The sequence below is a fragment of the Schistocerca cancellata genome, chromosome 1, assembly GCF_023864275.1.
Source record: "Schistocerca cancellata isolate TAMUIC-IGC-003103 chromosome 1, iqSchCanc2.1, whole genome shotgun sequence".
In the NCBI taxonomy this organism is placed as follows: domain Eukaryota; kingdom Metazoa; phylum Arthropoda; class Insecta; order Orthoptera; family Acrididae; genus Schistocerca; species Schistocerca cancellata.
The window spans coordinates 479,885,628-479,912,054 of record NC_064626.1 but is presented as its reverse complement, the minus strand read 5'-3'; the positions used below and the strand labels follow the sequence as shown (position 1 = coordinate 479,912,054).

The 26,427-nt window shown below is 53.1% G+C and overlaps 1 protein-coding gene and 35 non-coding genes across 36 annotated transcripts in view; all 36 read right to left on the bottom strand.

The window, feature by feature from the left end:
* Nucleotides 1-3,604: 3,604 nt before the first annotated feature.
* Nucleotides 3,605-26,427, bottom strand: part of LOC126184725 (uncharacterized) — a 50,027-nt gene continuing 27,204 nt past the window's right edge. Inside the window, exon 4 of the mRNA XM_049927295.1 lies at nt 3,605-4,630. Coding sequence (XP_049783252.1) covers nt 3,605-4,630 — 1,026 coding nt within the window. The remainder of the gene's footprint in view (nt 4,631-26,427) is intronic.
* On the bottom strand, nt 6,130-6,201 carry Trnah-gug (transfer RNA histidin (anticodon GUG)). The gene has a single exon. It is a non-coding gene; the product is annotated as a tRNA-His (tRNA).
* On the bottom strand, nt 6,577-6,648 carry Trnae-cuc (transfer RNA glutamic acid (anticodon CUC)). Its single transcript has one exon. It is a non-coding gene; the product is annotated as a tRNA-Glu (tRNA).
* Nucleotides 7,076-7,157, bottom strand: Trnal-uag (transfer RNA leucine (anticodon UAG)). The gene has a single exon. It is a non-coding gene; the product is annotated as a tRNA-Leu (tRNA).
* Nucleotides 7,901-7,972, bottom strand: Trnah-gug (transfer RNA histidin (anticodon GUG)). Its single transcript has one exon. It is a non-coding gene; the product is annotated as a tRNA-His (tRNA).
* Nucleotides 8,348-8,419, bottom strand: Trnae-cuc (transfer RNA glutamic acid (anticodon CUC)). The gene has a single exon. It is a non-coding gene; the product is annotated as a tRNA-Glu (tRNA).
* Nucleotides 8,847-8,928, bottom strand: Trnal-uag (transfer RNA leucine (anticodon UAG)). Its single transcript has one exon. It is a non-coding gene; the product is annotated as a tRNA-Leu (tRNA).
* Trnah-gug (transfer RNA histidin (anticodon GUG)) lies at nt 9,672-9,743 on the bottom strand. The gene has a single exon. It is a non-coding gene; the product is annotated as a tRNA-His (tRNA).
* Nucleotides 10,119-10,190, bottom strand: Trnae-cuc (transfer RNA glutamic acid (anticodon CUC)). The gene has a single exon. It is a non-coding gene; the product is annotated as a tRNA-Glu (tRNA).
* Trnal-uag (transfer RNA leucine (anticodon UAG)) lies at nt 10,618-10,699 on the bottom strand. The gene has a single exon. It is a non-coding gene; the product is annotated as a tRNA-Leu (tRNA).
* On the bottom strand, nt 11,443-11,514 carry Trnah-gug (transfer RNA histidin (anticodon GUG)). Its single transcript has one exon. It is a non-coding gene; the product is annotated as a tRNA-His (tRNA).
* On the bottom strand, nt 11,890-11,961 carry Trnae-cuc (transfer RNA glutamic acid (anticodon CUC)). The gene has a single exon. It is a non-coding gene; the product is annotated as a tRNA-Glu (tRNA).
* Trnal-uag (transfer RNA leucine (anticodon UAG)) lies at nt 12,389-12,470 on the bottom strand. Its single transcript has one exon. It is a non-coding gene; the product is annotated as a tRNA-Leu (tRNA).
* On the bottom strand, nt 13,214-13,285 carry Trnah-gug (transfer RNA histidin (anticodon GUG)). The gene has a single exon. It is a non-coding gene; the product is annotated as a tRNA-His (tRNA).
* On the bottom strand, nt 13,661-13,732 carry Trnae-cuc (transfer RNA glutamic acid (anticodon CUC)). The gene has a single exon. It is a non-coding gene; the product is annotated as a tRNA-Glu (tRNA).
* Trnal-uag (transfer RNA leucine (anticodon UAG)) lies at nt 14,160-14,241 on the bottom strand. The gene has a single exon. It is a non-coding gene; the product is annotated as a tRNA-Leu (tRNA).
* Trnah-gug (transfer RNA histidin (anticodon GUG)) lies at nt 14,985-15,056 on the bottom strand. The gene has a single exon. It is a non-coding gene; the product is annotated as a tRNA-His (tRNA).
* Trnae-cuc (transfer RNA glutamic acid (anticodon CUC)) lies at nt 15,432-15,503 on the bottom strand. Its single transcript has one exon. It is a non-coding gene; the product is annotated as a tRNA-Glu (tRNA).
* Nucleotides 15,931-16,012, bottom strand: Trnal-uag (transfer RNA leucine (anticodon UAG)). Its single transcript has one exon. It is a non-coding gene; the product is annotated as a tRNA-Leu (tRNA).
* On the bottom strand, nt 16,756-16,827 carry Trnah-gug (transfer RNA histidin (anticodon GUG)). The gene has a single exon. It is a non-coding gene; the product is annotated as a tRNA-His (tRNA).
* On the bottom strand, nt 17,203-17,274 carry Trnae-cuc (transfer RNA glutamic acid (anticodon CUC)). The gene has a single exon. It is a non-coding gene; the product is annotated as a tRNA-Glu (tRNA).
* Nucleotides 17,702-17,783, bottom strand: Trnal-uag (transfer RNA leucine (anticodon UAG)). Its single transcript has one exon. It is a non-coding gene; the product is annotated as a tRNA-Leu (tRNA).
* Nucleotides 18,527-18,598, bottom strand: Trnah-gug (transfer RNA histidin (anticodon GUG)). Its single transcript has one exon. It is a non-coding gene; the product is annotated as a tRNA-His (tRNA).
* On the bottom strand, nt 18,974-19,045 carry Trnae-cuc (transfer RNA glutamic acid (anticodon CUC)). The gene has a single exon. It is a non-coding gene; the product is annotated as a tRNA-Glu (tRNA).
* On the bottom strand, nt 19,473-19,554 carry Trnal-uag (transfer RNA leucine (anticodon UAG)). The gene has a single exon. It is a non-coding gene; the product is annotated as a tRNA-Leu (tRNA).
* Nucleotides 20,298-20,369, bottom strand: Trnah-gug (transfer RNA histidin (anticodon GUG)). Its single transcript has one exon. It is a non-coding gene; the product is annotated as a tRNA-His (tRNA).
* On the bottom strand, nt 20,745-20,816 carry Trnae-cuc (transfer RNA glutamic acid (anticodon CUC)). Its single transcript has one exon. It is a non-coding gene; the product is annotated as a tRNA-Glu (tRNA).
* On the bottom strand, nt 21,244-21,325 carry Trnal-uag (transfer RNA leucine (anticodon UAG)). Its single transcript has one exon. It is a non-coding gene; the product is annotated as a tRNA-Leu (tRNA).
* On the bottom strand, nt 22,082-22,153 carry Trnah-gug (transfer RNA histidin (anticodon GUG)). Its single transcript has one exon. It is a non-coding gene; the product is annotated as a tRNA-His (tRNA).
* Nucleotides 22,529-22,600, bottom strand: Trnae-cuc (transfer RNA glutamic acid (anticodon CUC)). The gene has a single exon. It is a non-coding gene; the product is annotated as a tRNA-Glu (tRNA).
* Nucleotides 23,028-23,109, bottom strand: Trnal-uag (transfer RNA leucine (anticodon UAG)). The gene has a single exon. It is a non-coding gene; the product is annotated as a tRNA-Leu (tRNA).
* On the bottom strand, nt 23,853-23,924 carry Trnah-gug (transfer RNA histidin (anticodon GUG)). Its single transcript has one exon. It is a non-coding gene; the product is annotated as a tRNA-His (tRNA).
* Trnae-cuc (transfer RNA glutamic acid (anticodon CUC)) lies at nt 24,300-24,371 on the bottom strand. Its single transcript has one exon. It is a non-coding gene; the product is annotated as a tRNA-Glu (tRNA).
* Trnal-uag (transfer RNA leucine (anticodon UAG)) lies at nt 24,799-24,880 on the bottom strand. The gene has a single exon. It is a non-coding gene; the product is annotated as a tRNA-Leu (tRNA).
* Nucleotides 25,624-25,695, bottom strand: Trnah-gug (transfer RNA histidin (anticodon GUG)). Its single transcript has one exon. It is a non-coding gene; the product is annotated as a tRNA-His (tRNA).
* On the bottom strand, nt 26,071-26,142 carry Trnae-cuc (transfer RNA glutamic acid (anticodon CUC)). The gene has a single exon. It is a non-coding gene; the product is annotated as a tRNA-Glu (tRNA).

Sequence of the window (26,427 nt, the reverse complement as noted above, 5' to 3'; positions counted from 1 at the left end):
AGAGCCTCCATGCGCTGAGGATTATCAGATAAAATAACCCCCAGGACTTTGTGCTGCTGCACAACACTGAACCAATGTCGACGCACATGGCTCATCCGTGGAGTAAGGGGAAGCAAAACCGTCTTGTGAACATTCACAATGGCTCCCGTCGCCTTCTCAAATTGCCGGAGAACAGAGTACAGGGTATCTACATCTGCCGGCCGACTCAAGAACACCCCAAGATCGTCGGCATAAGCCCGGCAAGTAAGGCGATCTTCCCCAAGTTGAATCCCCGGACACTCGTTGCAGATAGACCGCAGAAGCGGGTCGAGCGCCAAAGCGTAAAGTGTCATTGACAATGGGCAACCCTGTCTGACCGAGCGAGTCAGACGTATAGGTGGACTGAGGGACCCATTGACGATGACACTCGATGTGGCATTGCGCAAAAAACCCTGAACCGTGTGGGTAAACTTACGGCCAAACCCCATGGCAACCATCACACGCCGTAAATAGGCATGGCCAACCCTGTCAAATGCATTCTGGAAATCGACCAACATAATCGCTGCCGACCGAATCCTGTTGCCGCGTACAAAGCCGATACAGTCCCTATAGGCCAGAACGGCATCAAAAATATTCCTGTCACGCACAGCACACGTCTGATGTTCACAGAGAACGCGCGGCATGACTTGCCGCAGTCTGTGCGCGACGCACCTCGCCATGATCTTATAATCCGCGTTCAACAGAGTGATCGGTCGAACAGTATGTATAGTCGGCGTCGCTTTAGATTTCGGAAGGAGCGTGATGCACCCCGCTGCAAAATCAGGTGGTAGAGGAGCGCCATTAAGAACTTCATTGGCGATAGCAGTTAAAGTATCGCGTAAAAGGGTAAAAAACTGCAAATAAAATTCAGCGGGAATGCCGTCCATTCCGGGAGACTTCCCCCTAGGGCTGCGCTTGACAGCTTCGTGCAAGTCGTCGGACGTAAAAGCCTCATTAAGATGGACACGGTCTGTGCGGCTTAAAACATTAGGAACCCCCTGTAAAATACGACGCAGCGCAGCGGAATCGACATCAACATCTTGAAAGAGAGACTCAAAATGTGCGTGGATTTCATTCTCAATCGTCACCCTGTCGGAAGTTTTTATTCCATCCCGAGTGACCCACGCATTAAAGGCCAATCGTTCGCGCATCTTCCGCTCTCTGTTGAGATGATATATAGAGAGCGGCTCCCCGTCCACGGCACCCACAGGCTGGCTCCGAGTAACCGGCCCTCTACCCTTCCGCCGCAGATCGGTCAAAAGTTCGGCCTGAAATTGTTTAAAAATGGGAAGAAGATGCGGCTGGGCCGTAACTTGTCGGGCGAGGTCCTTCAAACAGCTCTGATAAAATTGTGACGTCGAGCGACGCCAGTGCGCTGCGTCGCGGCTAAAATTAATTAAAAAGGTCCGGACGGCAGGTTTGGCAGCGCCAACCCACCACTCGAGGACGCTACTATCACCGGGTTTAGTCTGCAAAAGTTTGTGCCACATATCAGTAAAGGACTGCTGAAAATGGGAGTCGGCGAGCAGGCTGCAGTTAAACTTCCATAGATTTTTGCGATAGGAAGGCCTAGAAAGTGGAAGGGAAAGTTCACAAAAATAACTGCAGTGATCTGAAAAAATAACTGGCCTGACCTCAGATCGAGCCACCGAGGCTGCTAGTGACGATGACACATAAATCCGATCGAGTCGGCTGTGTCCCGTCGGATAAAAATAAGTATATTGGGTTTCAACCGGGTGGAGCATTCGCCACGTGTCCTTGAGATTAAAACTTGTGAGGAGCGTGTGGAGTTCTTGACACTTGTTGGGGCGCGGCTCCTGGTCGCGATCATCGGTGACCGCATTAAAATCACCGCCGAAAATGATATGAGCGGAGTTCCGGTGCAAAACCTCGCACAGCTCCTGACTATAAAAGAGTCGCCGCGCCGCGTAGTCGCTGCCGGAAGGAGCGTAAACATTAACAAACACGACGCCTTCAATAGTGCACGCAATAGCGCGGCCAGTAGGGAGACACTCAATATTCGTGACAGTGAGGCCGGGGCAGACTACAATAGCAGTGCCGGTGACATCGTCGGACACCACATTATCCACAATAACGTAGTCACTCAGATCGGTTAGAAGCATCAGAGCCTCACGTGTCACTTCTTGCAAAAAGGCGACATGGCAACGGGTTTCACATAAAAGAGTTTTTAAGGCAAAGACCTTATGCGGACTACGCAGCTTGTTAACATTGACGGTAAGAATATGCCACCGACGCGTGTCAGGAACCATACACAACGCAAGGAACAACAAATGCAGTGTTCACAAGAAGCGAAACAGTAGCGCTGCAAAGATAACGCGTGTCGTGGACAAGATCGGCGAACATGGCATACCGACAGGTGGCAGATAGTATACACGGAATACACACGAAATAAGGGTCCACAATAAAGGTCACAACGACGCCGCCAATGCAAAGCAACATGTGAACATGAACGGCGAAAATGATCCACCGCAGGCTAGCAGACACCAGCCACAGGGAAAACACCAACATGTAAACACAGACAAATAGAGGTGCCCCGGCACAGCTAGGTCGACGCAGGCAATCGACAGGAGCGGTGAAAACAAACCGCCGAGGCTGTACACAAATAAAAGTTACATGTCGCAATGTGGCACAACGAAAGGGCATAGGCGCCGTCAAACGACGCATGCAGTCGACAACAACGGTAAAAGCCATCCCCCAACAGGTGTAGACAGGAGACGTAGGTAAAATAGTAAAAAAAAAAAAACTGACAGAATAAAATTGCATGTGCGCCGCCAATAGTATTACACTCAGTTCGTCGGCATGAACGGGGAGACTGTGCCTCCGACGTGGGGCACGTACCATACACAATCTAAAACAATAAATAATAAAAATAAGAAATAAGAACTAAAGAAGCGTGCACATCGGTGGACGCATCAAGGCCACAAACAGCAGCCAAGGTGTTGGCACCAACGGCTAAATGTGCCGCCGATGTACAACATACACCACACACATTCATAGACCAATAAATAATTTCGCACAAGAATGCATGCACACGCGCTGCTAAGACTATGCAGATCGTCGGCATTCACAATGAGAATGTGTCCGCAACGGAGGCACACAGAAGACGTAGAAAATTTAAATTTGCGCACTACAACAGCGACACGTGCGCCTTTAAGACAGCGCACGGTATTGAGAGCTATGGGAAAACACACAAGCAACGCGTGTCAGACCCCATACACAGTGAAAGTAGACAACAAGACTAAAGAAATGTGCACAGCTGGGAAAGCACTCGTGCTGCCGTAAAGATCCAAGTTAGCGGCAAGAACGACTAAAATGTGCCTCCGACGAGCGGCGGACACCAGACACATGTAAAAGTACCAGACACAGTTAAAATACACAACAAATAAAAAGACACAACGATGGGTGCAGTGGCGCTGCCTGAACTACACGTGCGTGTGACAGTACCGATTAAAACGTGCAACAAACCGGTTTCACACATCACAGACGAGGAAACATCACAAAAAACAATTTTAGACTTACACAACGAGGGATGCATTCACGCTGCCAAGCGAGGAGCAAAGGCACTTTACGTACCGCTGCCAGTCCTTTCATCCACCTCCACGTCCGCCGCCCAGTCACACTTTGCACTAGAAAACACGGGGGGCTGAACCACCTCCGTGTCCATAGCAAGAGCGGCACCCGACGGAGCCGCCGTGGCAGGTCCAGCGCCGGCGGGAGGATCAGATCCAGAATCCTGCGAGTGCGGCCGGATGCGACGGCAATGTGAGTCGTCCGATTTGCGTTTGCCTGCCACTTGTGCAGGCGACACGCTCGGAGGAACGTTCATCGCCGTATCGGTTGTCACGACAGGGTCCGTTTGAGTGAGGAAAACTTTGAGCTGACGAACTGTCTCGTCCCTCTTAAAATCTGCGGAACTCACGGACGCCTCAGGCTGACTGTGAGCGGCAGGCCGCTGCCGATGGCGATCGGCAGCCGACACCTGCCGCGAGTCAACAGCCGCGCGCTGCGAGGCCCGTTGCAATTTCTTCTGTTTTGAGGTGGACTTGTAGGGTGGGACGCAAGTCACCACCGGGGACGGCGTTCGCCCCTTACGAGAAGAAACACCCGAAATACTAGCGCTTCGAAAGCGGGGGACGTTGTCAGCTCTCTCAATCGGCCTTTCCCGACGCGGTTTAGGTTCCGCGGGGGCGGCAAGACGCTCCTCACTTTCGACAACAACGGTGGCTACAGCAGACACATTCTCAGTCACAACAGAGGGAGCAGCCTCCGGAACGGGTTCCGACACGGACAGCGTTACAGCTGCCGGTGCGGGTTCAGACACTATCGGTGGTTCAATTCTATCGACAGCTGTGGGAGCAGGCAACGGGGCCTCCACAGGTGCGGGCACAGAAATCACAGGCAACGCCGGGGAGCTATCAGCAACAGGAACGGAAGGTGTAACGTCCATAGCAACAGCGTCAGCCGCAACCTCAGGGTCAGACACACGATGCGCACGTGCGGGGGAGGCGCCAAGCGCGACCGCCGCCCACGTCACCTCGTCCTGACCGTCCGTCCGTGGTAATTGCACAGGGCGACTACGTTTCGGACAGTCCTGTCGAAAATGTCCGGTACCGTTACAAAATGAACAGGTCGCCGGTTGGCCGCTATAAGTGATAAAGGCCCGATGGCCAGCAACAAAAACAAAGGACGGTATATGCTGTCGAACAATCATGCGGACACTGCGAACACCATTTTCAACATCATAGTAATAAGCTGACGACCATTTCTCCTTTACGACCGAAAGCACTGTACCGTACGGAAGTAAACTACGAGAAATAGTTTCATTTCGCACTTCAAAGGGCAGGTTAAATACGCGAACAGTGCGTATACCATAACCCGCATTCGACATCACAACATCACTGATAGTACCGTCAAGGTGCTTAATTTTACGTACACCACCATTTACGTTCACTAATGTGTCACACATGTCGGAAGAAGACAGTTTCAAAAATAACGAATTGAGGAACGCGTCAAGTTGAACGCCGAGGACTACACTTTTCGGCAATTGAAGGTCGTTTTTAACCCATTGGTGAATTTCGAAAGCAGTAGGCCTACGCACAGATCTATCAAACGCGCACTGAATATTATTCTGACGGTTCTCTGAATTATCGAGATCCATGCTACTCACAGAAAGAACAAATCAAAGAAGAAACAGCGCCGCGAAGCACACGCCGCCGACCGCGATCCGCACGTAAACACCGCCCGACACGCCGCAGCGAGCGCGCGATGTGTTCGGGCCCACGGCTCCGAAGAGACTGGTGCCTAAAACCAGCGCCTTAGACCGCTCGGCCACGTTACCGTTGGACCACGAGCGGCAAAACGTTTCCTTTGTAGTACAAAGATCACTCCGAAATGTGTCTTGGCAATCGCTGTGCCGTGTATGTCCACTGCTCTCCCACTGGAAGCGTCTCTTTAGGCCATCCACAACAAGAAAATGCCGTGCCCGCCGTATGGGAGCGACGCCACTTGTCTGTAGCTGTCGTAGATAAGGAGACAGCAGCTCCTGGATTCGAACCCACGCCTACGAAGAGACTGGTGCCTTAAACCAGTGCCTTAAACCAGTGCCTTAGAGCGCTATTTTTCGTAGTATTTTTTCCATGCAGCAGATCCACACATGACGTGGCTCACTGGAGTAGTATGCGACATAGGATGGAAAATACAGTTCCCGCCCGGGATCGAACCGGGGGTCCTTCTGCGTGTGAAGCAGACGCGATAACCGCTACACTACTTTTTTATTTTTGAGCGCTCGGCCACGCTACGTGCGCTGCATTGGGCGCCAGTTTTCCCAACATTTGTAGAAACAGTGCACGTCACAGCTTCCTGTTCTGCTGGCACTGGTTGCTCATCCATCGCACTTCAAACAACTGCCCTTTTCGACTGCAGAGAGCAGCGGACGTCCGCGCTCTGGGAGGCGACATTACATGTTGGTGATGAAGTGGTAGTACAAACTGCGGCCTGCGGAACACGAGTGAAAAATCAAGAGAGCACTGTAATTTCGAGTACTCGTGCACTATCTCTATAGCAACGGCAGCAAGGCAAAACTTTCAAAAGTGCCGTGACCAGGATTCGAACCTGGGTTATTTCGGCCACAACGCAATGTCCTAACCACTAGACGATCACGGCCACGGAGGCGCCCGCCAAAGCAGCTGGCGGGAATGCAAGTGGCGGCACACAGCAAAGCCCAGCCCACAGTGTCACGCCACAGCAGTGTCAGACACGTTCTCCATCACATGTATACAAACAAATGAACGCGCCTGCGCTGTCAGGACACTAACTACAGTGGTTAGCTGCATTCACCTCCGTGGCAATGTCTTGCAGTCCTCCAAGCCTCTTCGCTACAGGTACGTGGCTCGACAACAAGTGGACACACGCCGCATCTCTCTCGCCGTCGGGTGTTGCCGTGAATCATACTTAACGTAGCTTTCTGCATGCGTCAGCGTAGCGTCAGTCGAGCAAAGTCGAGACAAGTCGCATAAGAGGAGCAACAAAAACGCGCATTTCCGGTACCGGGAATCGAACCCGGGCCTCCTGGGTGAGAGCCAGGTATCCTAGCCACTAGACCACACCGGATAACGACGGCAGTGCTCTTCCAGCGAACGCAGCAATCAGGCACGGTTAACTGACAACTGTAAAAAAATCCACTCTCTCACGTTATAGAACGGCGTGCTCCGGACGCATTTCGTGGACACGAACGCCAGCAATGATGAGAGCAAAAGGCGCTTACAAATCCTGTCGTTGCACCACGCACTGTTCTACGGCAATTCACGAAGCAGAAGCTGTTTTCTTTGCAGGCAATGAGTGCAGCCGTCTTCGACACAGGAAACAATTACACGTTTGGCAGCTGTGGGATTGGAACCCACGCCTCCGAAGAGACTGGTGCCTGAAACCAGCGCTTTACACCGCTCGGCCACGATACCTACACAACACGCGCGTCACAAGAGCTGCATCCTACCCTACGAGAACACACAGCAGCGGCACAAAAATGAGACGTAAAAACTGGCAACGGTGGGATTCGAACCCACGCCTCCGAAGAGACTGGTGCCTAAAACCAGCGCCTTAGACCGCTCGGCCACGTTACCGTTGGACCACGAGCGGCAAAACGTTTCCTTTGTAGTACAAAGATCACTCCGAAATGTAAGTGTCTTGGCAATCGCTGTGCCGTGTATGTCCACTGCTCTCCCACTGGAAGCGTCTCTTTAGGCCATCCACAACAAGAAAATGCCGTGCCCGCCGTATGGGAGCGACGCCACTTGTCTGTAGCTGTCGTAGATAAGGAGACAGCAGCTCCTGGATTCGAACCCACGCCTACGAAGAGACCAGTGCCTTAAACCAGTGCCTTAGAGCGCTATTTTTCGTTGTATTTTTTCCATGCAGCAGATCCACACATGACGTGGCTCACTGGAGTAGTATGCGACATAGGATGGAAAATACAGTTCCCGCCCGGGATCGAACCGGGGGTCCTTCTGCGTGTGAAGCAGACGCGATAACCGCTACACTACTTTTTTATTTTTGAGCGCTCGGCCACGCTACGTGCGCTGCATTGGGCGCCAGTTTTCCCAACATTTGTAGAAACAGTGCACGTCACAGCTTCCTGTTCTGCTGGCACTGGTTGCTCATCCATCGCACTTCAAACAACTGCCCTTTTCGACTGCAGAGAGCAGCGGACGTCCGCGCTCTGGGAGGCGACATTACATGTTGGTGATGAAGTGGTAGTACAAACTGCGGCCTGCGGAACACGAGTGAAAAATCAAGAGAGCACTGTAATTTCGAGTACTCGTGCACTATCTCTATAGCAACGGCAGCAAGGCAAAACTTTCAAAAGTGCCGTGACCAGGATTCGAACCTGGGTTATTGCGGCCACAACGCAATGTCCTAACCACTAGACGATCACGGCCACGGAGGCGCCCGCCAAAGCAGCTGGCGGGAATGCAAGTGGCGGCACACAGCAAAGCCCAGCCCACAGTGTCACGCCACAGCAGTGTCAGACACGTTCTCCATCACATGTATACAAACAAATGAACGCGCCTGCGCTGTCAGGACACTAACTACAGTGGTTAGCTGCATTCACCTCCGTGGCAATGTCTTGCAGTCCTCCAAGCCTCTTCGCTACAGGTACGTGGCTCGACAACAAGTGGACACACGCCGCATCTCTCTCGCCGTCGGGTGTTGCCGTGAATCATACTTAACGTAGCTTTCTGCACGCGTCAGCGTAGCGTCAGTCGAGCAAAGTCGAGACAAGTCGCATAAGAGGAGCAACAAAAACGCGCATTTCCGGTACCGGGAATCGAACCCGGGCCTCCTGGGTGAGAGCCAGGTATCCTAGCCACTAGACCACACCGGATAACGACGGCAGTGCTCTTCCAGCGAACGCAGCAATCAGGCACGGTTAACTGACAACTGTAAAAAAATCCACTCTCTCACGTTATAGAACGGCGTGCTCCGGACGCATTTCGTGGACACGAACGCCAGCAATGATGAGAGCAAAAGGCGCTTACAAATCCTGTCGTTGCACCACGCACTGTTCTACGGCAATTCACGAAGCAGAAGCTGTTTTCTTTGCAGGCAATGAGTGCAGCCGTCTTCGACACAGGAAACAATTACACGTTTGGCAGCTGTGGGATTGGAACCCACGCCTCCGAAGAGACTGGTGCCTGAAACCAGCGCTTTACACCGCTCGGTTACGATACCTACACAACACGCGCGTCACAAGAGCTGCATCCTACCCTACGAGAACACACAGCAGCGGCACAAAAATGAGACGTAAAAACTGGCAACGGTGGGATTCGAACCCACGCCTCCGAAGAGACTGGTGCCTAAAACCAGCGCCTTAGACCGCTCGGCCACGTTACCGTTGGACCACGAGCGGCAAAACGTTTCCTTTGTAGTACAAAGATCACTCCGAAATGTAAGTGTCTTGGCAATCGCTGTGCCGTGTATGTCCACTGCTCTCCCACTGGAAGCGTCTCTTTAGGCCATCCACAACAAGAAAATGCCGTGCCCGCCGTATGGGAGCGACGCCACTTGTCTGTAGCTGTCGTAGATAAGGAGACAGCAGCTCCTGGATTCGAACCCACGCCTACGAAGAGACCAGTGCCTTAAACCAGTGCCTTAGAGCGCTATTTTTCGTTGTATTTTTTCCATGCAGCAGATCCACACATGACGTGGCTCACTGGAGTAGTATGCGACATAGGATGGAAAATACAGTTCCCGCCCGGGATCGAACCGGGGGTCCTTCTGCGTGTGAAGCAGACGCGATAACCGCTACACTACTTTTTTATTTTTGAGCGCTCGGCCACGCTACGTGCGCTGCATTGGGCGCCAGTTTTCCCAGCATTTGTAGAAACAGTGCACGTCACAGCTTCCTGTTCTGCTGGCACTGGTTGCTCATCCATCGCACTTCAAACAACTGCCCTTTTCGACTGCAGAGAGCAGCGGACGTCCGCGCTCTGGGAGGCGACATTACATGTTGGTGATGAAGTGGTAGTACAAACTGCGGCCTGCGGAACACGAGTGAAAAATCAAGAGAGCACTGTAATTTCGAGTACTCGTGCACTATCTCTATAGCAACGGCAGCAAGGCAAAACTTTCAAAAGTGCCGTGACCAGGATTCGAACCTGGGTTATTGCGGCCACAACGCAATGTCCTAACCACTAGACGATCACGGCCACGGAGGCGCCCGCCAAAGCAGCTGGCGGGAATGCAAGTGGCGGCACACAGCAAAGCCCAGCCCACAGTGTCACGCCACAGCAGTGTCAGACACGTTCTCCATCACATGTATACAAACAAATGAACGCGCCTGCGCTGTCAGGACACTAACTACAGTGGTTAGCTGCATTCACCTCCGTGGCAATGTCTTGCAGTCCTCCAAGCCTCTTCGCTACAGGTACGTGGCTCGACAACAAGTGGACACACGCCGCATCTCTCTCGCCGTCGGGTGTTGCCGTGAATCATACTTAACGTAGCTTTCTGCACGCGTCAGCGTAGCGTCAGTCGAGCAAAGTCGAGACAAGTCGCATAAGAGGAGCAACAAAAACGCGCATTTCCGGTACCGGGAATCGAACCCGGGCCTCCTGGGTGAGAGCCAGGTATCCTAGCCACTAGACCACACCGGATAACGACGGCAGTGCTCTTCCAGCGAACGCAGCAATCAGGCACGGTTAACTGACAACTGTAAAAAAATCCACTCTCTCACGTTATAGAACGGCGTGCTCCGGACGCATTTCGTGGACACGAACGCCAGCAATGATGAGAGCAAAAGGCGCTTACAAATCCTGTCGTTGCACCACGCACTGTTCTACGGCAATTCACGAAGCAGAAGCTGTTTTCTTTGCAGGCAATGAGTGCAGCCGTCTTCGACACAGGAAACAATTACACGTTTGGCAGCTGTGGGATTGGAACCCACGCCTCCGAAGAGACTGGTGCCTGAAACCAGCGCTTTACACCGCTCGGTTACGATACCTACACAACACGCGCGTCACAAGAGCTGCATCCTACCCTACGAGAACACACAGCAGCGGCACAAAAATGAGACGTAAAAACTGGCAACGGTGGGATTCGAACCCACGCCTCCGAAGAGACTGGTGCCTAAAACCAGCGCCTTAGACCGCTCGGCCACGTTACCGTTGGACCACGAGCGGCAAAACGTTTCCTTTGTAGTACAAAGATCACTCCGAAATGTAAGTGTCTTGGCAATCGCTGTGCCGTGTATGTCCACTGCTCTCCCACTGGAAGCGTCTCTTTAGGCCATCCACAACAAGAAAATGCCGTGCCCGCCGTATGGGAGCGACGCCACTTGTCTGTAGCTGTCGTAGATAAGGAGACAGCAGCTCCTGGATTCGAACCCACGCCTACGAAGAGACCAGTGCCTTAAACCAGTGCCTTAGAGCGCTATTTTTCGTTGTATTTTTTCCATGCAGCAGATCCACACATGACGTGGCTCACTGGAGTAGTATGCGACATAGGATGGAAAATACAGTTCCCGCCCGGGATCGAACCGGGGGTCCTTCTGCGTGTGAAGCAGACGCGATAACCGCTACACTACTTTTTTATTTTTGAGCGCTCGGCCACGCTACGTGCGCTGCATTGGGCGCCAGTTTTCCCAGCATTTGTAGAAACAGTGCACGTCACAGCTTCCTGTTCTGCTGGCACTGGTTGCTCATCCATCGCACTTCAAACAACTGCCCTTTTCGACTGCAGAGAGCAGCGGACGTCCGCGCTCTGGGAGGCGACATTACATGTTGGTGATGAAGTGGTAGTACAAACTGCGGCCTGCGGAACACGAGTGAAAAATCAAGAGAGCACTGTAATTTCGAGTACTCGTGCACTATCTCTATAGCAACGGCAGCAAGGCAAAACTTTCAAAAGTGCCGTGACCAGGATTCGAACCTGGGTTATTGCGGCCACAACGCAATGTCCTAACCACTAGACGATCACGGCCACGGAGGCGCCCGCCAAAGCAGCTGGCGGGAATGCAAGTGGCGGCACACAGCAAAGCCCAGCCCACAGTGTCACGCCACAGCAGTGTCAGACACGTTCTCCATCACATGTATACAAACAAATGAACGCGCCTGCGCTGTCAGGACACTAACTACAGTGGTTAGCTGCATTCACCTCCGTGGCAATGTCTTGCAGTCCTCCAAGCCTCTTCGCTACAGGTACGTGGCTCGACAACAAGTGGACACACGCCGCATCTCTCTCGCCGTCGGGTGTTGCCGTGAATCATACTTAACGTAGCTTTCTGCACGCGTCAGCGTAGCGTCAGTCGAGCAAAGTCGAGACAAGTCGCATAAGAGGAGCAACAAAAACGCGCATTTCCGGTACCGGGAATCGAACCCGGGCCTCCTGGGTGAGAGCCAGGTATCCTAGCCACTAGACCACACCGGATAACGACGGCAGTGCTCTTCCAGCGAACGCAGCAATCAGGCACGGTTAACTGACAACTGTAAAAAAATCCACTCTCTCACGTTATAGAACGGCGTGCTCCGGACGCATTTCGTGGACACGAACGCCAGCAATGATGAGAGCAAAAGGCGCTTACAAATCCTGTCGTTGCACCACGCACTGTTCTACGGCAATTCACGAAGCAGAAGCTGTTTTCTTTGCAGGCAATGAGTGCAGCCGTCTTCAACACAGGAAACAATTACACGTTTGGCAGCTGTGGGATTGGAACCCACGCCTCCGAAGAGACTGGTGCCTGAAACCAGCGCTTTACACCGCTCGGCCACGATACCTACACAACACGCGCGTCACAAGAGCTGCATCCTACCCTACGAGAACACACAGCAGCGGCACAAAAATGAGACGTAAAAACTGGCAACGGTGGGATTCGAACCCACGCCTCCGAAGAGACTGGTGCCTAAAACCAGCGCCTTAGACCGCTCGGCCACGTTACCGTTGGACCACGAGCGGCAAAACGTTTCCTTTGTAGTACAAAGATCACTCCGAAATGTAAGTGTCTTGGCAATCGCTGTGCCGTGTATGTCCACTGCTCTCCCACTGGAAGCGTCTCTTTAGGCCATCCACAACAAGAAAATGCCGTGCCCGCCGTATGGGAGCGACGCCACTTGTCTGTAGCTGTCGTAGATAAGGAGACAGCAGCTCCTGGATTCGAACCCACGCCTACGAAGAGACCAGTGCCTTAAACCAGTGCCTTAGAGCGCTATTTTTCGTTGTATTTTTTCCATGCAGCAGATCCACACATGACGTGGCTCACTGGAGTAGTATGCGACATAGGATGGAAAATACAGTTCCCGCCCGGGATCGAACCGGGGGTCCTTCTGCGTGTGAAGCAGACGCGATAACCGCTACACTACTTTTTTATTTTTGAGCGCTCGGCCACGCTACGTGCGCTGCATTGGGCGCCAGTTTTCCCAGCATTTGTAGAAACAGTGCACGTCACAGCTTCCTGTTCTGCTGGCACTGGTTGCTCATCCATCGCACTTCAAACAACTGCCCTTTTCGACTGCAGAGAGCAGCGGACGTCCGCGCTCTGGGAGGCGACATTACATGTTGGTGATGAAGTGGTAGTACAAACTGCGGCCTGCGGAACACGAGTGAAAAATCAAGAGAGCACTGTAATTTCGAGTACTCGTGCACTATCTCTATAGCAACGGCAGCAAGGCAAAACTTTCAAAAGTGCCGTGACCAGGATTCGAACCTGGGTTATTGCGGCCACAACGCAATGTCCTAACCACTAGACGATCACGGCCACGGAGGCGCCCGCCAAAGCAGCTGGCGGGAATGCAAGTGGCGGCACACAGCAAAGCCCAGCCCACAGTGTCACGCCACAGCAGTGTCAGACACGTTCTCCATCACATGTATACAAACAAATGAACGCGCCTGCGCTGTCAGGACACTAACTACAGTGGTTAGCTGCATTCACCTCCGTGGCAATGTCTTGCAGTCCTCCAAGCCTCTTCGCTACAGGTACGTGGCTCGACAACAAGTGGACACACGCCGCATCTCTCTCGCCGTCGGGTGTTGCCGTGAATCATACTTAACGTAGCTTTCTGCACGCGTCAGCGTAGCGTCAGTCGAGCAAAGTCGAGACAAGTCGCATAAGAGGAGCAACAAAAACGCGCATTTCCGGTACCGGGAATCGAACCCGGGCCTCCTGGGTGAGAGCCAGGTATCCTAGCCACTAGACCACACCGGATAACGACGGCAGTGCTCTTCCAGCGAACGCAGCAATCAGGCACGGTTAACTGACAACTGTAAAAAAATCCACTCTCTCACGTTATAGAACGGCGTGCTCCGGACGCATTTCGTGGACACGAACGCCAGCAATGATGAGAGCAAAAGGCGCTTACAAATCCTGTCGTTGCACCACGCACTGTTCTACGGCAATTCACGAAGCAGAAGCTGTTTTCTTTGCAGGCAATGAGTGCAGCCGTCTTCAACACAGGAAACAATTACACGTTTGGCAGCTGTGGGATTGGAACCCACGCCTCCGAAGAGACTGGTGCCTGAAACCAGCGCTTTACACCGCTCGGCCACGATACCTACACAACACGCGCGTCACAAGAGCTGCATCCTACCCTACGAGAACACACAGCAGCGGCACAAAAATGAGACGTAAAAACTGGCAACGGTGGGATTCGAACCCACGCCTCCGAAGAGACTGGTGCCTAAAACCAGCGCCTTAGACCGCTCGGCCACGTTACCGTTGGACCACGAGCGGCAAAACGTTTCCTTTGTAGTACAAAGATCACTCCGAAATGTAAGTGTCTTGGCAATCGCTGTGCCGTGTATGTCCACTGCTCTCCCACTGGAAGCGTCTCTTTAGGCCATCCACAACAAGAAAATGCCGTGCCCGCCGTATGGGAGCGACGCCACTTGTCTGTAGCTGTCGTAGATAAGGAGACAGCAGCTCCTGGATTCGAACCCACGCCTACGAAGAGACCAGTGCCTTAAACCAGTGCCTTAGAGCGCTATTTTTCGTTGTATTTTTTCCATGCAGCAGATCCACACATGACGTGGCTCACTGGAGTAGTATGCGACATAGGATGGAAAATACAGTTCCCGCCCGGGATCGAACCGGGGGTCCTTCTGCGTGTGAAGCAGACGCGATAACCGCTACACTACTTTTTTATTTTTGAGCGCTCGGCCACGCTACGTGCGCTGCATTGGGCGCCAGTTTTCCCAGCATTTGTAGAAACAGTGCACGTCACAGCTTCCTGTTCTGCTGGCACTGGTTGCTCATCCATCGCACTTCAAACAACTGCCCTTTTCGACTGCAGAGAGCAGCGGACGTCCGCGCTCTGGGAGGCGACATTACATGTTGGTGATGAAGTGGTAGTACAAACTGCGGCCTGCGGAACACGAGTGAAAAATCAAGAGAGCACTGTAATTTCGAGTACTCGTGCACTATCTCTATAGCAACGGCAGCAAGGCAAAACTTTCAAAAGTGCCGTGACCAGGATTCGAACCTGGGTTATTGCGGCCACAACGCAATGTCCTAACCACTAGACGATCACGGCCACGGAGGCGCCCGCCAAAGCAGCTGGCGGGAATGCAAGTGGCGGCACACAGCAAAGCCCAGCCCACAGTGTCACGCCACAGCAGTGTCAGACACGTTCTCCATCACATGTATACAAACAAATGAACGCGCCTGCGCTGTCAGGACACTAACTACAGTGGTTAGCTGCATTCACCTCCGTGGCAATGTCTTGCAGTCCTCCAAGCCTCTTCGCTACAGGTACGTGGCTCGACAACAAGTGGACACACGCCGCATCTCTCTCGCCGTCGGGTGTTGCCGTGAATCATACTTAACGTAGCTTTCTGCACGCGTCAGCGTAGCGTCAGTCGAGCAAAGTCGAGACAAGTCGCATAAGAGGAGCAACAAAAACGCGCATTTCCGGTACCGGGAATCGAACCCGGGCCTCCTGGGTGAGAGCCAGGTATCCTAGCCACTAGACCACACCGGATAACGACGGCAGTGCTCTTCCAGCGAACGCAGCAATCAGGCACGGTTAACTGACAACTGTAAAAAAATCCACTCTCTCACGTTATAGAACGGCGTGCTCCGGACGCATTTCGTGGACACGAACGCCAGCAATGATGAGAGCAAAAGGCGCTTACAAATCCTGTCGTTGCACCACGCACTGTTCTACGGCAATTCACGAAGCAGAAGCTGTTTTCTTTGCAGGCAATGAGTGCAGCCGTCTTCAACACAGGAAACAATTACACGTTTGGCAGCTGTGGGATTGGAACCCACGCCTCCGAAGAGACTGGTGCCTGAAACCAGCGCTTTACACCGCTCGGCCACGATACCTACACAACACGCGCGTCACAAGAGCTGCATCCTACCCTACGAGAACACACAGCAGCGGCACAAAAATGAGACGTAAAAACTGGCAACGGTGGGATTCGAACCCACGCCTCCGAAGAGACTGGTGCCTAAAACCAGCGCCTTAGACCGCTCGGCCACGTTACCGTTGGACCACGAGCGGCAAAACGTTTCCTTTGTAGTACAAAGATCACTCCGAAATGTAAGTGTCTTGGCAATCGCTGTGCCGTGTATGTCCACTGCTCTCCCACTGGAAGCGTCTCTTTAGGCCATCCACAACAAGAAAATGCCGTGCCCGCCGTATGGGAGCGACGCCACTTGTCTGTAGCTGTCGTAGATAAGGAGACAGCAGCTCCTGGATTCGAACCCACGCCTACGAAGAGACCAGTGCCTTAAACCAGTGCCTTAGAGCGCTATTTTTCGTTGTATTTTTTCCATGCAGCAGATCCACACATGACGTGGCTCACTGGAGTAGTATGCGACATAGGATGGAAAATACAGTTCCCGCCCGGGATCGAACCGGGGGTCCTTCTGCGTGTGAAGCAGACGCGATAACCGCTACACTACTTTTTTATTTTTGAGCGCTCGGCCACGCTACGTGCGCTGCATTGGGCGCCAGTTTTCCCAGCATTTGTAGAAACAGTGCACGTCACAGCTTCCTGTTCTGCTGGCACTGGTTGCTCATCCATCGCACTTCAAACAACTGCCCTTTTCGACTGCAGAGAGCAGCGGACGTCCGCGCTCTGGGAGGCGACATTACATGTTGGTGATGAAGTGGTAGTACAAACTGCGGCCTGCGGAACACGAGTGAAAAATCAAGAGAGCACTGTAATTTCGAGTACTCGTGCACTATCTCTATAGCAACGGCAGCAAGGCAAAACTTTCAAAAGTGCCGTGACCAGGATTCGAACCTGGGTTATTGCGGCCACAACGCAATGTCCTAACCACTAGACGATCACGGCCACGGAGGCGCCCGCCAAAGCAGCTGGCGGGAATGCAAGTGGCGGCACACAGCAAAGCCCAGCCCACAGTGTCACGCCACAGCAGTGTCAGACACGTTCTCCATCACATGTATACAAACAAATGAACGCGCCTGCGCTGTCAGGACACTAACTACAGTGGTTAGCTGCATTCACCTCCGTGGCAATGTCTTGCAGTCCTCCAAGCCTCTTCGCTACAGGTACGTGGCTCGACAACAAGTGGACACACGCCGCATCTCTCTCGCCGTCGGGTGTTGCCGTGAATCATACTTAACGTAGCTTTCTGCACGCGTCAGCGTAGCGTCAGTCGAGCAAAGTCGAGACAAGTCGCATAAGAGGAGCAACAAAAACGCGCATTTCCGGTACCGGGAATCGAACCCGGGCCTCCTGGGTGAGAGCCAGGTATCCTAGCCACTAGACCACACCGGATAACGACGGCAGTGCTCTTCCAGCGAACGCAGCAATCAGGCACGGTTAACTGACAACTGTAAAAAAATCCACTCTCTCACGTTATAGAACGGCGTGCTCCGGACGCATTTCGTGGACATGAACGCCAGCAATGATGAGAGCAAAAGGCGCTTACAAATCCTGTCGTTGCACCACGCACTGTTCTACGGCAATTCACGAAGCAGAAGCTGTTTTCTTTGCAGGCAATGAGTGCAGCCGTCTTCAACACAGGAAACAATTACACGTTTGGCAGCTGTGGGATTGGAACCCACGCCTCCGAAGAGACTGGTGCCTGAAACCAGCGCTTTACACCGCTCGGCCACGATACCTACACAACACGCGCGTCACAAGAGCTGCATCCTACCCTACGAGAACACACAGCAGCGGCACAAAAATGAGACGTAAAAACTGGCAACGGTGGGATTCGAACCCACGCCTCCGAAGAGACTGGTGCCTAAAACCAGCGCCTTAGACCGCTCGGCCACGTTACCGTTGGACCACGAGCGGCAAAACGTTTCCTTTGTAGTACAAAGATCACTCCGAAATGTAAGTGTCTTGGCAATCGCTGTGCCGTGTATGTCCACTGCTCTCCCACTGGAAGCGTCTCTTTAGGCCATCCACAACAAGAAAATGCCGTGCCCGCCGTATGGGAGCGACGCCACTTGTCTGTAGCTGTCGTAGATAAGGAGACAGCAGCTCCTGGATTCGAACCCACGCCTACGAAGAGACCAGTGCCTTAAACCAGTGCCTTAGAGCGCTATTTTTCGTTGTATTTTTTCCATGCAGCAGATCCACACATGACGTGGCTCACTGGAGTAGTATGCGACATAGGATGGAAAATACAGTTCCCGCCCGAGATCGAACCGGGGGTCCTTCTGCGTGTGAAGCAGACGCGATAACCGCTACACTACTTTTTTATTTTTGAGCGCTCGGCCACGCTACGTGCGCTGCATTGGGCGCCAGTTTTCCCAGCATTTGTAGAAACAGTGCACGTCACAGCTTCCTGTTCTGCTGGCACTGGTTGCTCATCCATCGCACTTCAAACAACTGCCCTTTTCGACTGCAGAGAGCAGCGGACGTCCGCGCTCTGGGAGGCGACATTACATGTTGGTGATGAAGTGGTAGTACAAACTGCGGCCTGCGGAACACGAGTGAAAAATCAAGAGAGCACTGTAATTTCGAGTACTCGTGCACTATCTCTATAGCAACGGCAGCAAGGCAAAACTTTCAAAAGTGCCGTGACCAGGATTCGAACCTGGGTTATTGCGGCCACAACGCAATGTCCTAACCACTAGACGATCACGGCCACGGAGGCGCCCGCCAAAGCAGCTGGCGGGAATGCAAGTGGCGGCACACAGCAAAGCCCAGCCCACAGTGTCACGCCACAGCAGTGTCAGACACGTTCTCCATCACATGTATACAAACAAATGAACGCGCCTGCGCTGTCAGGACACTAACTACAGTGGTTAGCTGCATTCACCTCCGTGGCAATGTCTTGCAGTCCTCCAAGCCTCTTCGCTACAGGTACGTGGCTCGACAACAAGTGGACACACGCCGCATCTCTCTCGCCGTCGGGTGTTGCCGTGAATCATACTTAACGTAGCTTTCTGCACGCGTCAGCGTAGCGTCAGTCGAGCAAAGTCGAGACAAGTCGCATAAGAGGAGCAACAAAAACGCGCATTTCCGGTACCGGGAATCGAACCCGGGCCTCCTGGGTGAGAGCCAGGTATCCTAGCCACTAGACCACACCGGATAACGACGGCAGTGCTCTTCCAGCGAACGCAGCAATCAGGCACGGTTAACTGACAACTGTAAAAAAATCCACTCTCTCACGTTATAGAACGGCGTGCTCCGGACGCATTTCGTGGACACGAACGCCAGCAATGATGAGAGCAAAAGGCGCTTACAAATCCTGTCGTTGCACCACGCACTGTTCTACGGCACTTCACGAAGCAGAAGCTGTTTTCTTTGCAGGCAATGAGTGCAGCCGTCTTCGACTCAGGAAACAATTACACATTTGGCAGGAGTGGGATTGGAACCCACGCCTCCGAAGAGACTGGTGCCTGAAACCAGCGCTTTACACCGCTCGGCCACGCTACCTACACAACACGCGCGTCACAAGAGCTGCATCCTACCCTACGAGAACACACAGCAGCGGCACAAAAATGAGACGTAAAAACTGGCAACGGTGGGATTCGAACCCACGCCTCCGAAGAGACTGGTGCCTAAAACCAGCGCCTTAGACCGCTCGGCCACGTTACCGTTGGACCACGAGCGGCAAAACGTTTCCTTTGTAGTACAAAGATCACTCCGAAATGTAAGTGTCTTGGCAATCGCTGTGCCGTGTATGTCCACTGCTCTCCCACTGGAAGCGTCTCTTTAGGCCATCCACAACAAGAAAATGCCGTGCCCGCCGTATGGGAGCGACGCCACTTGTCTGTAGCTGTCGTAGTTAAGGAGACAGCAGCTCCTGGATTCGAACCCACGCCTACGAAGAGACCAGTGCCTTAAACCAGTGCCTTAGAGCGCTATTTTTCGTTGTATTTTTTCCATGCAGCAGATCCACACATGACGTGGCTCACTGGAGTAGTATGCGACATAGGATGGAAAATACAGTTCCCGCCCGGGATCGAACCGGGGGTCCTTCTGCGTGTGAAGCAGACGCGATAACCGCTACACTACTTTTTTATTTTTGAGCGCTCGGCCACGCTACGTGCGCTGCATTGGGCGCCAGTTTTCCCAGCATTTGTAGAAACAGTGCACGTCACAGCTTCCTGTTCTGCTGGCACTGGTTGCTCATCCATCGCACTTCAAACAACTGCCCTTTTCGACTGCAGAGAGCAGCGGACGTCCGCGCTCTGGGAGGCGACATTACATGTTGGTGATGAAGTGGTAGTACAAACTGCGGCCTGCGGAACACAAGTGAAAAATCAAGAGAGCACTGTAATTTCGAGTACTCGTGCACTATCTCTATAGCAACGGCAGCAAGGCAAAACTTTCAAAAGTGCCGTGACCAGGATTCGAACCTGGGTTATTGCGGCCACAACGCAATGTCCTAACCACTAGACGATCACGGCCACGGAGGCGCCCGCCAAAGCAGCTGGCGGGAATGCAAGTGGCGGCACACAGCAAAGCCCAGCCCACAGTGTCACGCCACAGCAGTGTCAGACACGTTCTCCATCACATGTATACAAACAAATGAACGCGCCTGCGCTGTCAGGACACTAACTACAGTGGTTAGCTGCATTCACCTCCGTGGCAATGTCTTGCAGTCCTCCAAGCCTCTTCGCTACAGGTACGTGGCTCGACAACAAGTGGACACACGCCGCATCTCTCTCGCCGTCGGGTGTTGCCGTGAATCATACTTAACGTAGCTTTCTGCACGCGTCAGCGTAGCGTCAGTCGAGCAAAGTCGAGACAAGTCGCATAAGAGGAGCAACAAAAACGCGCATTTCCGGTACCGGGAATCGAACCCGGGCCTCCTGGGTGAGAGCCAGGTATCCTAGCCACTAGACCACACCGGATAACGACGGCAGTGCTCTTCCAGCGAACGCAGCAATCAGGCACGGTTAACTGACAACTGTAAAAAAATCCACTCTCTCACGTTATAGAACGGCGTGCTCCGGACGCATTTCGTGGACACGAACGCCAGCAATGATGAGAGCAAAAGGCGCTTACAAATCCTGTCGTTGCACCACGCACTGTTCTACGGCAATTCACGAAGCAGAAGCTGTTTTCTTTGCAGGCAATGAGTGCAGCCGTCTTCGACACAGGAAACAATTACACGTTTGGCAGCTGTGGGATTGGAACCCACGCCTCCGAAGAGACTGGTGCCTGAAACCAACGCTTTACACCGCTCGGCCACGCTACCTACACAACACGCGCGTCACAAGAGCTGCATCCTACCCTACGAGAACACACAGCAGCGGCACAAAAATGAGACGTAAAAACTGGCAACGGTGGGATTCGAACCCACGCCTCCGAAGAGACTGGTGCCTAAAACCAGCGCCTTAGACCGCTCGGCCACGTTACCGTTGGACCACGAGCGGCAAAACGTTTCCTTTGTAGTACAAAGATCACTCCGAAATGTAAGTGTCTTGGCAATCGCTGTGCCGTGTATGTCCACTGCTCTCCCACTGGAAGCGTCTCTTTAGGCCATCCACAACAAGAAAATGCCGTGCCCGCCGTATGGGAGCGACGCCACTTGTCTGTAGCTGTCGTAGTTAAGGAGACAGCAGCTCCTGGATTCGAACCCACGCCTACGAAGAGACTGGTGCCTTAAACCAGTGCCTTAAACCAGTGCCTTAGAGCGCTATTTTTCGTAGTATTTTTTCCATGCAGCAGATCCACACATGACGTGGCTCACTGGAGTAGTATGCGACATAGGATGGAAAATACAGTTCCCGCCCGGGATCGAACCGGGGGTCCTTCTGCGTGTGAAGCAGACGCGATAACCGCTACACTACTTTTTTATTTTTGAGCGCTCTGCCACGCTACGTGCGCTGCATTGGGCGCCAGTTTTCCCAGCATTTGTAGAAACAGTGCACGTCACAGCTTCCTGTTCTGCTGGCACTGGTTGCTCATCCATCGCACTTCAAACAACTGCCCTTTTCGACTGCAGAGAGCAGCGGACGTCCGCGCTCTGGGAGGCGACATTACATGTTGGTGATGAAGTGGTAGTACAAACTGCGGCCTGCGGAACACGAGTGAAAAATCAAGAGAGCACTGTAATTTCGAGTACTCGTGCACTACCTCTATAGCAACGGCAGCAAGGCAAAACTTTCAAAAGTGCCGTGACCAGGATTCGAACCTGGGTTATTGCGGCCACAACGCAATGTCCTAACCACTAGACGATCACGGCCACGGAGGCGCCCGCCAAAGCAGCTGGCGGGAATGCAAGTGGCGGCACACAGCAAAGCCCAGCCCACAGTGTCACGCCACAGCAGTGTCAGACACGTTCTCCATCACATGTATACAAACAAATGAACGCGCCTGCGCTGTCAGGACACTAACTACAGTGGTTAGCTGCATTCACCTCCGTGGCAATGTCTTGCAGTCCTCCAAGCCTCTTCGCTACAGGTACGTGGCTCGACAACAAGTGGACACACGCCGCATCTCTCTCGCCGTCGGGTGTTGCCGTGAATCATACTTAACGTAGCTTTCTGCACGCGTCAGCGTAGCGTCAGTCGAGCAAAGTCGAGACAAGTCGCATAAGAGGAGCAACAAAAACGCGCATTTCCGGTACCGGGAATCGAACCCGGGCCTCCTGGGTGAGAGCCAGGTATCCTAGCCACTAGACCACACCGGATAACGACGGCAGTGCTCTTCCAGCGAACGCAGCAATCAGGCACGGTTAACTGACAACTGTAAAAAAATCCACTCTCTCACGTTATAGAACGGCGTGCTCCGGACGCATTTCGTGGACACGAACGCCAGCAATGATGAGAGCAAAAGGCGCTTACAAATCCTGTCGTTGCACCACGCACTGTTCTACGGCAATTCACGAAGCAGAAGCTGTTTTCTTTGCAGGCAATGAGTGCAGCCGTCTTCGACTCAGGAAACAATTACACATTTGGCAGGTGTGGGATTGGAACCCACGCCTCCGAAGAGACTGGTGCCTGAAACCAGCGCTTTACACCGCTCGGCCACGCTACCTACACAAGACGCGCGTCACAAGAGCTGCATCCTACCCTACGAGAACACACAGCAGCGGCACAAAAATGAGACGTAAAAACTGGCAACGGTGGGATTCGAACCCACGCCTCCGAAGAGACTGGTGCCTAAAACCAGCGCCTTAGACCGCTCGGCCACGTTACCGTTGGACCACGAGCGGCAAAACGTTTCCTTTGTAGTACAAAGATCACTCCGAAATGTAAGTGTCTTGGCAATCGCTGTGCCGTGTATGTCCACTGCTCTCCCACTGGAAGCGTCTCTTTAGGCCATCCACAACAAGAAAATGCCGTGCCCGCCGTATGGGAGCGACGCCACTTGTCTGTAGCTGTCGTAGTTAAGGAGACAGCAGCTCCTGGATTCGAACCCACGCCTACGAAGAGACCAGTGCCTTAAACCAGTGCCTTAGAGCGCTATTTTTCGTTGTATTTTTTCCATGCAGCAGATCCACACATGACGTGGCTCACTGGAGTAGTATGCGACATAGGATGGAAAATACAGTTCCCGCCCGAGATCGAACCGGGGGTCCTTCTGCGTGTGAAGCAGACGCGATAACCGCTACACTACTTTTTTATTTTTGAGCGCTCGGCCACGCTACGTGCGCTGCATTGGGCGCCAGTTTTCCCAGCATTTGTAGAAACAGTGCACGTCACAGCTTCCTGTTCTGCTGGCACTGGTTGCTCATCCATCGCACTTCAAACAACTGCCCTTTTCGACTGCAGAGAGCAGCGGACGTCCGCGCTCTGGGAGGCGACATTACATGTTGGTGATGAAGTGGTAGTACAAACTGCGGCCTGCGGAACACGAGTGAAAAATCAAGAGAGCACTGTAATTTCGAGTACTCGTGCACTATCTCTATAGCAACGGCAGCAAGGCAAAACTTTCAAAAGTGCCGTGACCAGGATTCGAACCTGGGTTATTGCGGCCACAACGCAATGTCCTAACCACTAGACGATCACGGCCACGGAGGCGCCCGCCAAAGCAGCTGGCGGGAATGCAAGTGGCGGCACACAGCAAAGCCCAGCCCACAGTGTCACGCCACAGCAGTGTCAGACACGTTCTCCATCACATGTATACAAACAAATGAACGCGCCTGCGCTGTCAGGACACTAACTACAGTGGTTAGCTGCATTCACCTCCGTGGCAATGTCTTGCAGTCCTCCAAGCCTCTTCGCTACAGGTACGTGGCTCGACAACAAGTGGACACACGCCGCATCTCTCTCGCCGTCGGGTGTTGCCGTGAATCATACTTAACGTAGCTTTCTGCACGCGTCAGCGTAGCGTCAGTCGAGCAAAGTCGAGACAAGTCGCATAAGAGGAGCAACAAAAACGCGCATTTCCGGTACCGGGAATCGAACCCGGGCCTCCTGGGTGAGAGCCAGGTATCCTAGCCACTAGACCACACCGGATAACGACGGCAGTGCTCTTCCAGCGAACGCAGCAATCAGGCACGGTTAACTGACAACTGTAAAAAAATCCACTCTCTCACGTTATAGAACGGCGTGCTCCGGACGCATTTCGTGGACACGAACGCCAGCAATGATGAGAGCAAAAGGCGCTTACAAATCCTGTCGTTGCACCACGCACTGTTCTACGGCACTTCACGAAGCAGAAGCTGTTTTCTTTGCAGGCAATGAGTGCAGCCGTCTTCGACTCAGGAAACAATTACACATTTGGCAGGAGTGGGATTGGAACCCACGCCTCCGAAGAGACTGGTGCCTGAAACCAGCGCTTTACACCGCTCGGCCACGCTACCTACACAACACGCGCGTCACAAGAGCTGCATCCTACCCTACGAGAACACACAGCAGCGGCACAAAAATGAGACGTAAAAACTGGCAACGGTGGGATTCGAACCCACGCCTCCGAAGAGACTGGTGCCTAAAACCAGCGCCTTAGACCGCTCGGCCACGTTACCGTTGGACCACGAGCGGCAAAACGTTTCCTTTGTAGTACAAAGATCACTCCGAAATGTAAGTGTCTTGGCAATCGCTGTGCCGTGTATGTCCACTGCTCTCCCACTGGAAGCGTCTCTTTAGGCCATCCACAACAAGAAAATGCCGTGCCCGCCGTATGGGAGCGACGCCACTTGTCTGTAGCTGTCGTAGTTAAGGAGACAGCAGCTCCTGGATTCGAACCCACGCCTACGAAGAGACCAGTGCCTTAAACCAGTGCCTTAGAGCGCTATTTTTCGTTGTATTTTTTCCATGCAGCAGATCCACACATGACGTGGCTCACTGGAGTAGTATGCGACATAGGATGGAAAATACAGTTCCCGCCCGGGATCGAACCGGGGGTCCTTCTGCGTGTGAAGCAGACGCGATAACCGCTACACTACTTTTTTATTTTTGAGCGCTCGGCCACGCTACGTGCGCTGCATTGGGCGCCAGTTTTCCCAGCATTTGTAGAAACAGTGCACGTCACAGCTTCCTGTTCTGCTGGCACTGGTTGCTCATCCATCGCACTTCAAACAACTGCCCTTTTCGACTGCAGAGAGCAGCGGACGTCCGCGCTCTGGGAGGCGACATTACATGTTGGTGATGAAGTGGTAGTACAAACTGCGGCCTGCGGAACACAAGTGAAAAATCAAGAGAGCACTGTAATTTCGAGTACTCGTGCACTATCTCTATAGCAACGGCAGCAAGGCAAAACTTTCAAAAGTGCCGTGACCAGGATTCGAACCTGGGTTATTGCGGCCACAACGCAATGTCCTAACCACTAGACGATCACGGCCACGGAGGCGCCCGCCAAAGCAGCTGGCGGGAATGCAAGTGGCGGCACACAGCAAAGCCCAGCCCACAGTGTCACGCCACAGCAGTGTCAGACACGTTCTCCATCACATGTATACAAACAAATGAACGCGCCTGCGCTGTCAGGACACTAACTACAGTGGTTAGCTGCATTCACCTCCGTGGCAATGTCTTGCAGTCCTCCAAGCCTCTTCGCTACAGGTACGTGGCTCGACAACAAGTGGACACACGCCGCATCTCTCTCGCCGTCGGGTGTTGCCGTGAATCATACTTAACGTAGCTTTCTGCACGCGTCAGCGTAGCGTCAGTCGAGCAAAGTCGAGACAAGTCGCATAAGAGGAGCAACAAAAACGCGCATTTCCGGTACCGGGAATCGAACCCGGGCCTCCTGGGTGAGAGCCAGGTATCCTAGCCACTAGACCACACCGGATAACGACGGCAGTGCTCTTCCAGCGAACGCAGCAATCAGGCACGGTTAACTGACAACTGTAAAAAAATCCACTCTCTCACGTTATAGAACGGCGTGCTCCGGACGCATTTCGTGGACACGAACGCCAGCAATGATGAGAGCAAAAGGCGCTTACAAATCCTGTCGTTGCACCACGCACTGTTCTACGGCAATTCACGAAGCAGAAGCTGTTTTCTTTGCAGGCAATGAGTGCAGCCGTCTTCGACACAGGAAACAATTACACGTTTGGCAGCTGTGGGATTGGAA